We start from the raw sequence: 13,719 nt of genomic DNA, 5'->3' as shown, positions 1-13,719 counted from the left end.
TACTTACTGCAGTATAAAACTTCAACTAAATGTATTCTCCTTGCCTTTCAAGATGCCACTTCAAGATGAAAAAAATACCCACCTTTCATCCACTAATTTATTTAACTATCTCTTTTAACAACAATATTACTCATTATCTTATATTTCTAGAGTTAAGTAAGCAATATGGTGTAGTAGCAATAAGCTCCCATCATGACTTGTGTGGGAATTGCTGAGTGAACTTTACCATTTCCTCCCCCACCAACGAAAAGATGGTCACATTCCTTAAGGTGGCTCCCTACTACCCGTGAGCCTCTGTGGCTATGGGTATAAAATCCAAAATCCATTAATCATAGGCCACAAAATTCTGACCACCTACTACAACCACAGTCTTTGTCTCCCTGGTGACTACCTTCCTTCCCCTACAACCTTCTCTCATGATCAAATACTGTGCACAACATTCTTATAATATATGATGAAGCTTTCTATCCTTCAGCATGCTACCTTTTGGGGGAAAACTAATAATTCATGTGCACAACATTTTTATAATCTATGATGAAGCTCTCTGTCCTTCAGCCTTTTTAGTGAAGATTTTACTTATTCATTACACACAAGTTAAAGTCCATGATGAAAAATACAAATAAGTACAGAAATACAAGGCACAAATTTAAGAATGCAAGACAAGAATGCATAGGAAATGCACATAATTGAAAACTTTAAGAAGAAATTCCTTTCTTGTCAAGCCCAAGTGAAGACAGAGCAAATAGTAGAGAAAAATATTACCACCACCTTTTGCTTCTGCCATTGTCCCACCTCTTCCCAACATGACTGAAATGGCTCCAAATAATGGCTAATGTAAGGACAAAGTGACAGGTGGGAGGAGCAAGGCAGGGTCCTAATGACGCGCTGCCACACACCCACATTGCCCCCTCAGCCCAACCTTCCACACACAGCCTTATCATCATCCTTTCCTCAACACATCCATTGTCTTTCGCATCCCAGAGTAGGCTACACTGAGAACTTAACCAATGTACCCTGTGTCTGTCAGAAATGGAAAGATAATAGTGGCCAGACACACTCTCTTTCCACAGTCTTACCACCATCCTTTCCTCAACGTAATGTCCTCAAACATAATGTCCTCTGTAATTACGCCCAATCACAAAGAGCGGTTTTATATGCACTTTTTTTCTTCTTTTACTAACATTTTTTTTTTTTTTTTTTTTTTTATGTAGGAAGGATACTGGCCAAGGGCAACAAAAATCTAATAAAAAAATGCCCACTGAAATGCCAGTCCCATAAAAGGGTCAAAGCAGTGGTCAAAAATTGGTGGATAAGTGTCTTGAAACCTCCCTCTTGAAGGAATTCAAGTCGTAGGAAGGTGGAAATACAGAAGCAGGCAGGGAGTTCCAGAGTTTACCAGAGAAAGGGATGAATGACTGAGAATACTGGTTAACTCTTGCGTTAGAGAGGTGGACAGAATAGGGGTGAGAGAAAGAAGAAAGTCTTGTGCAGCGAGGCCGCGGAAGGAGGGGAGGCATGCAGTTAGCAAGATCAAAAGAGCAGTAAGCATGAAAATAGCGGTAGAAGACAGCTAGATATGCAACATTGTGGCGGTAAGAGAGAGGCTGAAGACAGTCAGTTAGAGGAGAGGGGTTGATGAGACGAAAAGCTTTTGATTCCACCCTGTCTAGAAGAGCAGTATGAGTGGAACCCCCCCAGACATGTGAAGCATATTCCATACATGGATGGATAAGGCCCTTGTACAGAGTTAGCAGCTGAGGGGGTGAGAAAAACTGGCGGAGACGTCTCAGAACACCTAACTTCATAGAAGCTGTTTTAGCTAGAGATGAGATGTGAAGTTTCCAGTTCAGATTATAAGTAAAGGACAGACCGAGGATGTTCAGTGTAGAAGAGGGGGACAGTTGAGTGTCATTGAAGAAGAGGGGATAGTTGTCTGGAAGGTTGTGTCGAGTTGATAGATGGAAGAATTGAGTTTTTGAGGCATTGAACAATACCAAGTTTGCTCTGCCCCAATCAGAAATTTTAGAAAGATCAGAAGTCAGGCGTTCTGTGGCTTCCCTGCGTGATATGTTTACCTCCTGAAAGGTTGGACGTCTATGAAAAGACTTGGAAAAGTGCAGGGTGGTATCATCAGCGTAGGAGTGGATAGGACAAGAAGTTTGGTTTAGAAGATCATTAATGAATAATAAGAAGAGAGTGAGTGACAGGACAGAACCCTGAGGAACACCACTGTTAATAGATTTAGGAGAAGAACAGTGACCATCTACCACAGCAGCAATAGAACGGTCAGAAAGAAAACTTGAGATGAAGTTACAGAGAGAAGGATAGAAACCGTAAGAGGGTAGTTTGGAAATCAAAGCTTTGTGCCAGACTCTATCAAAGGCTTTTGATATGTCCAAGGCAACAGCAAAAGTTTCACCAAAATCTCTAAAAGAGGATGACCAAGACTCAGTAAGGAAAGCTAGAAGATCACCAGTAGAGCGGCCTTGACGGAACCCATACTGGCAATCAGATAGAAGGTTGTGAAGTGATAGATGTTTAAGAATCTTCCTGTTGAGGATAGATTCAAAAACTTTAGATAAGCAGGAAATTAAAGCAATAGGATGGTAGTTTGAGGGATTAGAGCGGTCACCCTTTTTAGGAACAGGTTGAATGTAGGCAAACTTCCAGCAAGAAGGAAAGGTAGATGTTGACAGACAGAGCTGAAAGAGTTTGACTAGGCAAGGTGCAAGCATGGAGGCACAGTTTCGGAGAACAATAGGAGGGACCCCATCAGGTCCATAAGCCTTCCGAGGGTTTAGGCCAGCGAGGGCATGGAAAACATCATTGCGAAGAATTTTAATAGGTAGCATGAAGTAGTCAGAGGGTGGAGGAGAGGGAGGAACAAGCCCAGAATCGTCCAAGGTAGAGTTTTTAGCAAAGGTTTGAGCAAAGAGTTCAGCTTTAGAAATAGATGTGATAGCAGTGGTGCCATCTGGCTGAAGTAGAGGAGGGAAAGAAGAAGAAGCAAAGTTATTGGAGATATTTTTGGCTAGATGCCAGAAATCACGAGGGGAGTTAGATCTTGAAAGGTTTTGACATTTTCTGTTAATGAAGGAGTTTTTGGCTAGTTGGAGAACAGACTTGGCATGGTTCCGGGCAGAAATATAAAGTGCATGAGATTCTGGTGATGGAAGGCTTAAGTACCTTTTGTGGGCCACCTCTCTATCATGTATAGCACGAGAACAAGCTGTGTTAAACCAAGGTTTAGAAGGTTTAGGACGAGAAAAAGAGTGAGGAATGTACGCCTCCATGCCAGACACTATCACCTCTGTTATGCGCTCAGCACACAAAGACGGGTCTCTGACACGGAAGCAGTAGTCATTCCAAGGAAAATCAGCAAAATACCTCCTCAGGTCCCCCCAACTAGCAGAGGCAAAACGCCAGAGGCACCTTCGCTTAGGGGGATCCTGAGGAGGGATTGGAGTGATAGGACAAGATAAAGATATGAGATTGTGATCGGAGGAGCCCAACGGAGAAGAAAGGGTGACAGCATAAGCAGAAGGATTAAAGGTCAGGAAAAGGTCAAGAATGTTGGACGTATCTCCAAGACGGTCAGGAATACGAGTAGGGTGTTGCACCAATTGCTCTAGGTCATGAAGGATAGCAAAGTTGTAGGCTAGTTCACCAGGATGGTCAGTGAAGGGAGAGGAAAGCCAAAGCTGGTGGTGAACATTGAAGTCTCCAAGAATGGAGATCTCTGCAAAAGGGAAGAGGGTCAGAATGTGCTCCACTTTGGAAGTTAAGTAGTCAAAGAATTTCTTATAGTCAGAGGAGTTAGGAGAGAGGTATACAGCACAGATAAATTTAGTATGAGAGTGGTTCTGTAGTCGTAGCCAGATGGTGGAAAACTTGGAAGATTCAAGAGCGTGGGCACGAGAGCAGGTTAAGTCATTGCGCACATAAACGCAGCATCCAGCTTTGGATCGAAAATGAGGATAGAGAAAGTAGGAGGGAACAGAAAAGGGGCTACTGTCAGTTGCCTCAGACACCTGAGTTTCAGTGAGGAAAAGAAGATGAGGTTTAGAAGAGGAGAGGTGGTGTTATACAGATTGAAAATTAGATCTTAGACCGCGAATGTTGCAGAAGTTAATGAAGAAAAAGTTGAAGGGGGTGTCAAGACACTTGGGGTCGTCGACAGAAAGGCAGTCCGACCTGGGGACATTTATGGACCCCTCCCCAGATGGGGACTCCGAGGCTGGTGTAGGAGTTGCCATGATTTTAAAATTTTTGAGTGAAGGGTGTGTGTGTTATTAGGTGCTTGTAGTTTTGTGTGGAGGAAGAGAGTTGTCTTTAGAGGGCAGGCTGTGACTGCCCCCTTGTGTTGTGAGACACAAAGGGAAACGTTCAGTGAGGTCACAGCTGGGTTTAATGATAAGTTCACAGCACCCCCTGAACAGTGCTTTAGACCTCACTGGAAGTAATTATCGTTTCGGCAGGTGTCTACTGCCTCCTCCTGGCAGGTTACCAAGGATGACTTAGTGGTGGGGCATATGAGGCAAATGCAATGCTGCTAGAGTGAAGTACAATACTGTTTCCTTATGAGATAACACTGTGCATGAAATTTCATATAATTTTCAAATCAGTACAGTCCCCTCCACTTCCATGTTCATCACTTAGCACTGCCAATGTTGTGAACCACCTGCTTTCACTCATACCTCAGACAAATCTCATCAATCCCTCCATCACCCTCCCTCTTACTCATAACGAGTTTAACGTGTCTTGGATGTAAGTCGAATCAGGTGCAGTGGTTCACAGCAGACAATTCACACACAGGCAATGCTAAGTGATGAACATGGAAGTAGAGGGAACTGTACTTCAAGCTGGCTGAAGTTCTGGCTATTTCACATTCATATAATATATATGGAGATAACTAGTAATCATAAGGCAAAGTGTGCCATCATAATGAAGCAGCAACCTCATTGTGCACTGCTGTGCTAAACCCAATCATGTCATCTGCTCATTTCCATTAGTTATAGTCAAGATTTCCTTCTGTGGTAGGAAGACACATAAAGCAGCAAACTCATTGTGCATTGTTGTGCAAAACCCAATCATGTCATCTGCTCATTTCTGTTGGTTATAGTCAAGATTCCCTTCTGTGGCAGGAAGATACAGCCTCACTGTACACTTTACAGCTACCTTGAAAAAAATACTGCTTCTTTTAGAAAAGGTAACTGAGAGGGGTGCAGTGAAAGGAGAGGGAATTTCTGTTCAGTATTTTTGTTTCTACAATAAGACAAGGCATGTTGTATGTGTCTTGACCTGGCTACCCTCTTCAAGGAGGATGCCAACCAGGTGGGAAGATATAGGTGATTAAGACCGTATGAAGTAGCCTGTTTTAAGCAGCTTAGGTTTGTAAGTTGCTGTGGATGGAAGAATATGTGCATGAATGAAAATTAGAATGAATGATGCAAGAAAGGTGTGGGGAAGACTGAAAACTGTATATATATGGATGTATTTTACCTCCAATAAATGCAAAGAAAACTTTTAGGATGGGGTATTAGTGGTGACTATATTTAATGAAACTGAAACATGAGACTCAGAAACCAAGGAGAGAGGGAAAATGAATGTCATTGAGATGAGATATCTGAAGAGTATGTCTGGAGTAACACATAAGGATTGAATAATGAGTCAGTTGTGAACAATGAAATGTGAAGGATAACTGATGTGGAAAGAGAATAGGCTGACTGAGTAGAGCAGAAAGTGTAATGACAATAACATGCCTTCCCTTTGGAGCATCAGAAAAACACTTGAAAAATATATCTGAAGGTGGGACAAATATTTCTACCATGAGGTATAAAGTGCAGTGCCTTGGACATCAGGACCATAAGCAATTCCAGTCCCAAACAATCTGAGGGGCTTTATACCTCCTATCACTAATGGTTTGGGCATGCTGAGAGGAAGAACAGGGCTAAGTGGTGAGGATGTGTGAGGTGTAAGGCTGAGAAGAGAACCAGAAATGAAATGGACAGATGGTGTGAAGAGCATCATATGTAAGAGGGATATCTGTGAAACAAAGAAGAGGTCATGTTTATTAGTGATGAATGGAGAACTGTCATGAATGCACAAACAGATGCTGCATTAAGGATCAGATCAAGAGAAGGATCTTTTCACCACATATCACTCCAGAATGTTACACTCAGACTATGGATATGAAGCCACTGAAAGTGGATACTTTCTTTAATGTCTCCCATACAGAGGCTACAGCTCTCCTTACAACAAAGGAGAATCAAATGTCTCCAGCAGTTCACCATGAGAAAGCAAAGAAGAGAATGAGGAAGTAGATTTTAATGTAGTGATGGAAGGAGTACCAGACTTGAAATTGGCTCATTCTATCAGGAGTAAGGAACAAGCCAGGAGCAGCCAATTTCAGCATCAAACCAAGCCAATCCTCCCTTTCCAAAATACTAAGTTAAGATCAACCTTGTCATCTGCATCTGCCAAGCAGCACAGACTTCACTCTTTCTGCAGGACTCTGAATCATGAATCATTAATGAAAGCAAGAGAGAGAGAGAGAGAGAGAGAGAGAGAGAGAGAGAGAGAGAGAGAGAGAGAGAGAGAGAGAGAGAGAGAGAGAGAGAGAGAGAGAGAGAGAGAGAGAGAGAGAGAGAGAGAGAGAGAGAGAGAGAGAGAGAGAGAGAGAGAGAGAGAGTTAGCTAGCTTATGCCTTGATCCAAACCTTCAACACCAAGATATCCAAGAGTATGGAGCATTACCAATATCTTCAGCAGATTGTCAATGTGCCTGAGACACTAGAAGAGGTATTTATGAAGAAATCTAAGCATTAATAGGTGAACTGACATTCCACGAGACCATACCATACTCATTCTGATTAAAAGACCCTGCAACTGTGCATCACAGACATAAACAGGCATTCATGAGCATACATTTGAGGTCAAGGTAAAATTGGGAGCACAAGTTATAGCTGCACATGACCTCATCTCCGTGTACACCACTGAAACTGAGATGGATTATATCTCTTACCCAAGGGCACAGAGGTAAGGGATATTCAATTTTCCATAGTTTACCTTCCCCATGCTTCCCCAGGTAGTCTTTACCAACCAATCCAAAGGATGACAAATGGGTGAACTATGCATCAACTGCCCCAGCCCGGATTCAAATCAGGGCCCACAGATTCGTAGTCAAGTACACGACCCACTTTATCATGGAGGCACAGTGTCAGCTAATATATGAATAGCTACACAATGAATGCATCCTTTTTTTTTCTCTCTCTAAGATGGTAAAACTTCAGTCAACATGAGATGCTACTGTTGCAGAAATGGCCAGGTCTTTATAACTGGCCAATTGTGAGCATTTACTTAGCTAAGACAATATTAAATTGTTAGATAGTACATCATATTCTTGTCTCTCTACATAAAAGAACATTAGTCAGCTTAAGGCACCACTATCACAGAAATGGCAACCTCTTAAAAATAAATGAAAGAATGCACACTAGTTTTCACCAATGCTTATTAAGTATTGATGACTAAAGCTAATGATCACCAAAGCTTACCTGTCTCAGAGTCCACAGTAAAGCCCAGTTGTAGCCAGAGGTTGTCCTCGGGTGTCTCATCAATGGTGGTGTCACTCTTGGGCTGAAAATATTAAATAATCTTAGTGAAACAGAACACAATGAAACAGAATAAAATACCTAATCTGCAATCCATACATTGCAAATTTTGTTTGAGTATTGTGAGTCTCACAAATTTGACAGGACATATGAAAATAAGTAAAACAGAACACAGTAAGACAGAATAGAATGCCTGATCTCTAATCCATAGATTAAATAAATAAAACAACAGAGTAAGACAGAACAGAATGCCTGATCTCCAATCCACAGATTATATAAGTAAAACAGAACACAGTAAGACAGAACAGAATGCCTCCAATCTCCAATCTCCAATCCAGAGATTAGAGGTTTTGTTTAAGTATTGCAAGTTTTGTGAATTTGTGGATGATATAAAAATATTAAACAATCTCAGTAAAACAAAACAAAAAATACCAAAGTATTCACACTATACAAGTGTTGTCTGAACATTGCAAGGTTAATGAATTTGACAGGAAGGAATGAAGGACATGAAAATATTAAACAACCTCAGTCAAATAACACAATTAAATAAAATAAATTACCTGATCTCTAATAAAGCCAATAAAAAGGTTTGTTAATGGATGAATGACATGAAAATATTAAACATCCTCAGTAAAATAACACAATTAAACAATAAATGACCTAATTTCTAATAAGCCCAATAAAAAGTTTAGTTTGAGCAATGCAAGTCTCATGCATTAGAAAGGAGGGACTGTAGAACATAAGATGGAGAGAATGATATAGGGAAAATAATGAAATAAGCTCAAGGAAGGCCTTATAGTGGCATAAGTGAAACACCTTTCTTAGCTCTTGGGTTCTGAGTCACTAACTCTGGCAAGTGCCGCAATTCTGCCCCCTTTATGTGCCCTCCGTCATATTCATACGGGTACCTACGGTCAATAATTCTGTAGGAGGCAAGTTTATCATTGTACTTGCCCTTAATAACATCAGCTAGAGTATGAACATTTATAGACTGAAGGTCTGGGTGTTTCCCAATCTCAAGGATAGGAAGCAACAGAGCCTTGGAGAAGTCACCAGTGAGATTCTCTTCACGTTTATAACTTTTGTTTAAAGCCTTCATTATAGAGACATGAGTTTCTGAGTGGCAACAATTCATCTCTGGATCAGAGGATGACCTGAGTGGATCCAGTTTCCTGAGTTTGGTCTCCACAGTACTGGCACCCATTTCTGAATGTGATCGTTCTATGGGATAAATGTGCCCACAGTTGGAACCATGGTTGTCTGGCGATAAGCTGATTGAAAATTCAGTTGAGTCAAAGAGGCTGGACCGAGGCGTGTCACAAGTACTGGAGGAGAGTGAGAGTCATCGGCATGGAATGCCAGAGAGGGTGGTGTAGTGTGGGGACACAGCCAGGTTAGACTTGGGTGAGAAGTTATCATCACTGAACTGAAATGACTTACACTCCCTTCCCTGCAGCACATTGTCATACAAGTCTTGGGCATTCATGGTAGTAGTGTTTCTTCTTTGCTTGTGCAGCTGTGCTTCTTTACCTAATCAGGTGTTCAGATCCAGTAATTCACTTCTGTCTGAGTTCTGCAAGTTCTTGCTGTACATTCTTGTCCCTTGAAAGCAACATTGCAATTAAAACTAACATAACAAAAGTAACAAAACATATTTGTACAAGAGTTGAATAAAATCATGATTTAAAACAAATAAAATAAAAAATCTATTTACTTGATTTACATCAGATTTTTTATATAAAGCAAAGCAAAGTTTTCTAAGGAGATTGTTGTTTCATTTTGAGCTGCCTGATCCAGCCCAGCTCAACTATAACACTCTTCAAACACTAATATCTCTTCAACAACATAGCCGATTGTAACAAAATTTGCACCATATGACAACACAACTCTATCAATTTTATATGATATAGCTTTCATCTCTTCTATTGGCTGAAGTCAAAGGGTAACTTGTAAAAAGTAGAAGTGTGTCAAAATTGGGATTTTGTAAACCAAACTTCAGTTTTTGCAGGTTTTCATCAACTTTTGTTTGTCTCAACAAAAGTGGACACCAATAAACACAAAATGAAATTTCCTATCCAACAGTACATAGCACAACCATTCGACTCTTGCAATGTTTTTTGCTAGAGTGATCTGAATATTAGTCAAGTGCACAATCTGCAGGGTGCTTCCACTGTTTCATTACTGACAGCTTCGCTCGTCAATCGCCTTCCAGGCACTTTACTGGTTTAACCCTTATAGGGTGGATGGTGTCTATAGTTGATGCAATGTAGAGGCAGGTGGCTTCTATAGTTGACCTATAATTTCAAATTTCAAATTTTCCAAAGTTCACGGTGGCAGAAGATTGAAGAGGAAGAATTGATAAGTGTGATGCTATTACATGTTAAGTAGTTGGTCAAAGCAGAGTTGAGAAATTGATGGAACATGACCTATTTTCACTGAATTGTCAAAACCAGCCCAGGTTGGAGGGGTGTCCATGAGGAATGTTCCTGTCCTTTAGGGGTTTAGGGGTTGTTCCAGTAACTATTTGTTTCAGTCTTATGAGGCCATTTTCTTGTATCAAACTTGGCCAGTGTTAAATGAAACTGTACTTTAATATACATTACCCAAGAGGAGTTTTTCACATAAAAATCATAGCTTAATCAGATCTGTTAGGTTAAAGTAACTATACATAAATACAAAGAAAAAGAAGTGGAACTCCAATCAAACATAAAAGTACAGTAAAAAAAAAAAAAAAAAAAAAAAAAAAAAAAAAAAAAAATATATATTATATATATATATATATATATATATATATATATATATATATATATATATATATATATATATATATATATATATATATATATATACGAGTATATATATATATATATATATATATATATATATATATATGTATATATATATATATATATATATATATATATATATATATATATATATATATATATATATATATATATATATATATATATATATATATCATTAGATATTTGACCCAATGTAACATTTCAATAATTTTGAGTACAGTATATTTAATTTTGATTTAAATAATTATTTTTTACTATAATTTAAATAAACTTAAATAATTTGACTTAAATCAAACCTACCCTGTCATGCACGTCAAAACAAATTTTTCCTGCCATCACCTAAGTGAATAATGTAGTTATTGTCAGTAACAGCCCCCCAAAAGTAAGAGGAGATGCAGGACCAAGGAAATATGTATATACAAGGTGCCCTAATCACATAATAGCTTAGCTTCCTCTTGTCCCTTCTGCTCCCCTCCCTTGCCTTACCCTCCCACCTCTGTCCTCCCATGCTGTGTGATCAATCAGGCTAACAAACTCCACCCATGCAATACAATGGTGCATAAGTGGACACAATGGCACTCAAAGGATGGACTCATAAATCTCATGAAGTATAATGACAGGTTTAGTGAAATTTCATGTACTACAGGGAGTGTGTCAGTGCACTGAGCTGTTCATCTGCATTCACCTGTCACACCACGAACCACACAACAGTCACACCACACCACACACCACACAACCTGTCACACCACGACGTACCACACCCCACAATACCTCAGCCACACCAAACCTGAAGCAAGTCTAGGCCTCACCACACCACACGCCACACTACACATAAACCCACACCTTAGTCACACCACACCACACTTACACCAGATCTCGGCCCCACTATACCTCAGTACACCACCACACCACACACCACCACGACAAGCACACATCAAAGAACACCTGACCACAGCACTCCGCATCTATACCACGGCATGTGCACACCACGGAGGACACCACACTTCACTTCAACCAAGCCACGTCAGTCTCAGTAATCCTACGCTGCAGACTCATTCCTCACTCAGCTTTACCCAAGCTACTTAACAAGATGACCAGCATGACGCACTGACACATGAAAATCAAAGTATATAAGAGTCGTATAACACTAATCATCCCTGGTTATGACGAGAAAACGGCTGCGTCGATCAAGTCTGTCCTCTCATAACATTAGCAAGTGTTCCTGAAATATTTCCTGTCAAGGGATACTTATCAAAACTATCAAGCGCTTATCTATCATTGTGGTAACCTACGACAACAGCTCATTGAAACTTAGATTAATTATATCACCGGCAGCAGCTCCTTCCCGTCATCTCTTTTTAGCCAAGAATCAGTTTTCTTTCACCCTCCCTAACTGACTGGTGATCAGTCAAAGTCTTATCTACCATAGCTACGACCTACGACAACAGCAAGCTTATTAAAACATGAAAAATAAAAATAAAATTAAAATTAATTATATAACCAGCAACAGCTCTTACCCGTCCTCTCATTCTCTCTGTGGCAAAGAAAGTTTGACGTTCTCCAAACGTCTTTCATTGAATATTTAAAAACAATATACCCACGGGATCGGTCAAAAACTATCCACCTCCTACTATACTGACGAATATATAAAAAAATTTCAAATACATAATGTGATGAGTTAATAATAAGGGACTAAAGCTTCAATAGAACAAAGTCAAATGAACGATTAAATTTAAATTATGAAGTGACTCAATCCTTATGTGTTTCATATCTTTAAGTAATGGTTCAAAACTATGAATTATAGTTCTTTTTGAAACTGGAATTAATCCATCACTATTTTCTTTCCCTTTGTCTTACATGCAACGCCTCACTCAAGGCCATTTAAAATCAGCTGGGACTCTCTCTCTCTCTCTCTCTCTCTCTCTCTCTCTCTCTCTCTCTTCTCTCTCTCTCTCTAAGTATTCAGGCCAACATCGTAGATAATTCTAAATGAACTAACAACTAAATAAACCATTGTAACCATACCATGCAATATATATATATATATATATATATATATATATATATATATATATATATATATATATATATATATATATATATATATATATATATATATATATATATATATATATATATATCAACAAGTATAACAAATTAAAACCACTTGTTTTTCACCCAAACCTATAAGACAAAAAAGTGTACCAGGAACACATTTATAAAGAATAAAATCTTACCAGAACACACTTTGAAGGAATAAAATCGTACCCCAGAACCACATTTCCTCAAGTATTTCACATCAGACGCCAGCGGAGGAGCAACATTATAATATACACCTCAGTTTGCCTTCGTAAGCTATTGCCGGAGCGCGAGTTTGTTTTCAAGTGTTGTACACAAAGTCACTGACCCAGATAGTTGAGAGCTGGGGGAGTTTTAACTAGAAGCAAACATCACACACACACACTCCCTCCCTCAGTACCTGCACTGCCAGCCCACGATAAAACAGTATATCAAAACAACACACACACACACACACACACACACACACTGAAAACATACTCGTACTCTGGGAAGTGAAACCAAAGCAATTTTAAGAGAGAGAGAGAGAGAGAGAGAGAGAGAGAGAGAGAGAGAGAGAGAGAGAGAGAGAGAGAGAGATCTGCCCTGCGCCACACACACACACACACACACACACATTCAGTTGGATAGTTTTCTTTTCCTATATTGAGTAAAAGAGCTCTCTCTCTCTCTCTCTCTCTCTCTCTCTCTCTCTCTCTGTGTGTGTGTGTGTGTGTGTGTGTGTGTGTACGGAAAGAAGAGAGGGAAGGAAGGGAAGATGAAAGATGGTGAGTGATGAAGGAAGAATGAGGGAGAGAAGAAAGATAGTGAGGAGGGAAGAAAGGAAGAAAAGGAAGAGAGAGAGAGAGAGAGAGAGAGAGAGAGAGAGAGAGAGAGAGAGAGAGAGAGAGAGAGAGAGAGAGAGAGAGCAGTAATAATATATGCATCAGTAATTACTCAACTAAGATACACATTCATAAAGTAAACACACACGTCTCAGAAACATGCTGCCGCCTGACGCGCCTCGCCCTACCCGTGCCACCAGACACCACAATAAGATAACGCCCCTAAAGGCGCCACGTACGGACCGGTACAGACTCAGTGCGATTCCCACCATGGTGCGAGCCATCAATCAATAGTCCCTTCTAGATTTGACTTACCTTTAGGATTAATGTCAAGTATTTCCCCACCCCCAATGTACATTTTCAGTGTGTTGACTGCCTAAAGAATAAACCGTTTATTATT

General features: G+C 39.9%; 1 protein-coding gene across 7 annotated transcripts in view; it reads right to left on the bottom strand.

The window, feature by feature from the left end:
• LOC135097198 (uncharacterized) overlaps positions 1-10,316 on the bottom strand; it is a 36,714-nt gene extending 26,398 nt beyond the window's left edge. For all 7 annotated transcript variants that reach the window (XM_063998972.1, XM_063998975.1, XM_063998973.1 and 4 more), the window contains exons 1-2: positions 9,050-10,316; positions 7,553-7,634 (exon numbers count right to left, since the gene is read on the bottom strand). In XM_063998972.1, coding sequence (XP_063855042.1) covers positions 7,553-7,634; positions 9,050-9,091 — 124 coding nt within the window. In that variant the 5' untranslated portion in view covers positions 9,092-10,316. The remainder of the gene's footprint in view (positions 1-7,552; positions 7,635-9,049) is intronic.
• Positions 10,317-13,719: the final 3,403 nt, after the last annotated feature.

This window comes from Scylla paramamosain, unplaced genomic scaffold, assembly GCF_035594125.1.
Source record: "Scylla paramamosain isolate STU-SP2022 unplaced genomic scaffold, ASM3559412v1 Contig14, whole genome shotgun sequence".
Taxonomy (NCBI): domain Eukaryota; kingdom Metazoa; phylum Arthropoda; class Malacostraca; order Decapoda; family Portunidae; genus Scylla; species Scylla paramamosain.
The sequence above is the reverse complement of the archived record's forward strand: the minus strand, read 5'-3'. Positions and strand labels throughout refer to the sequence as shown.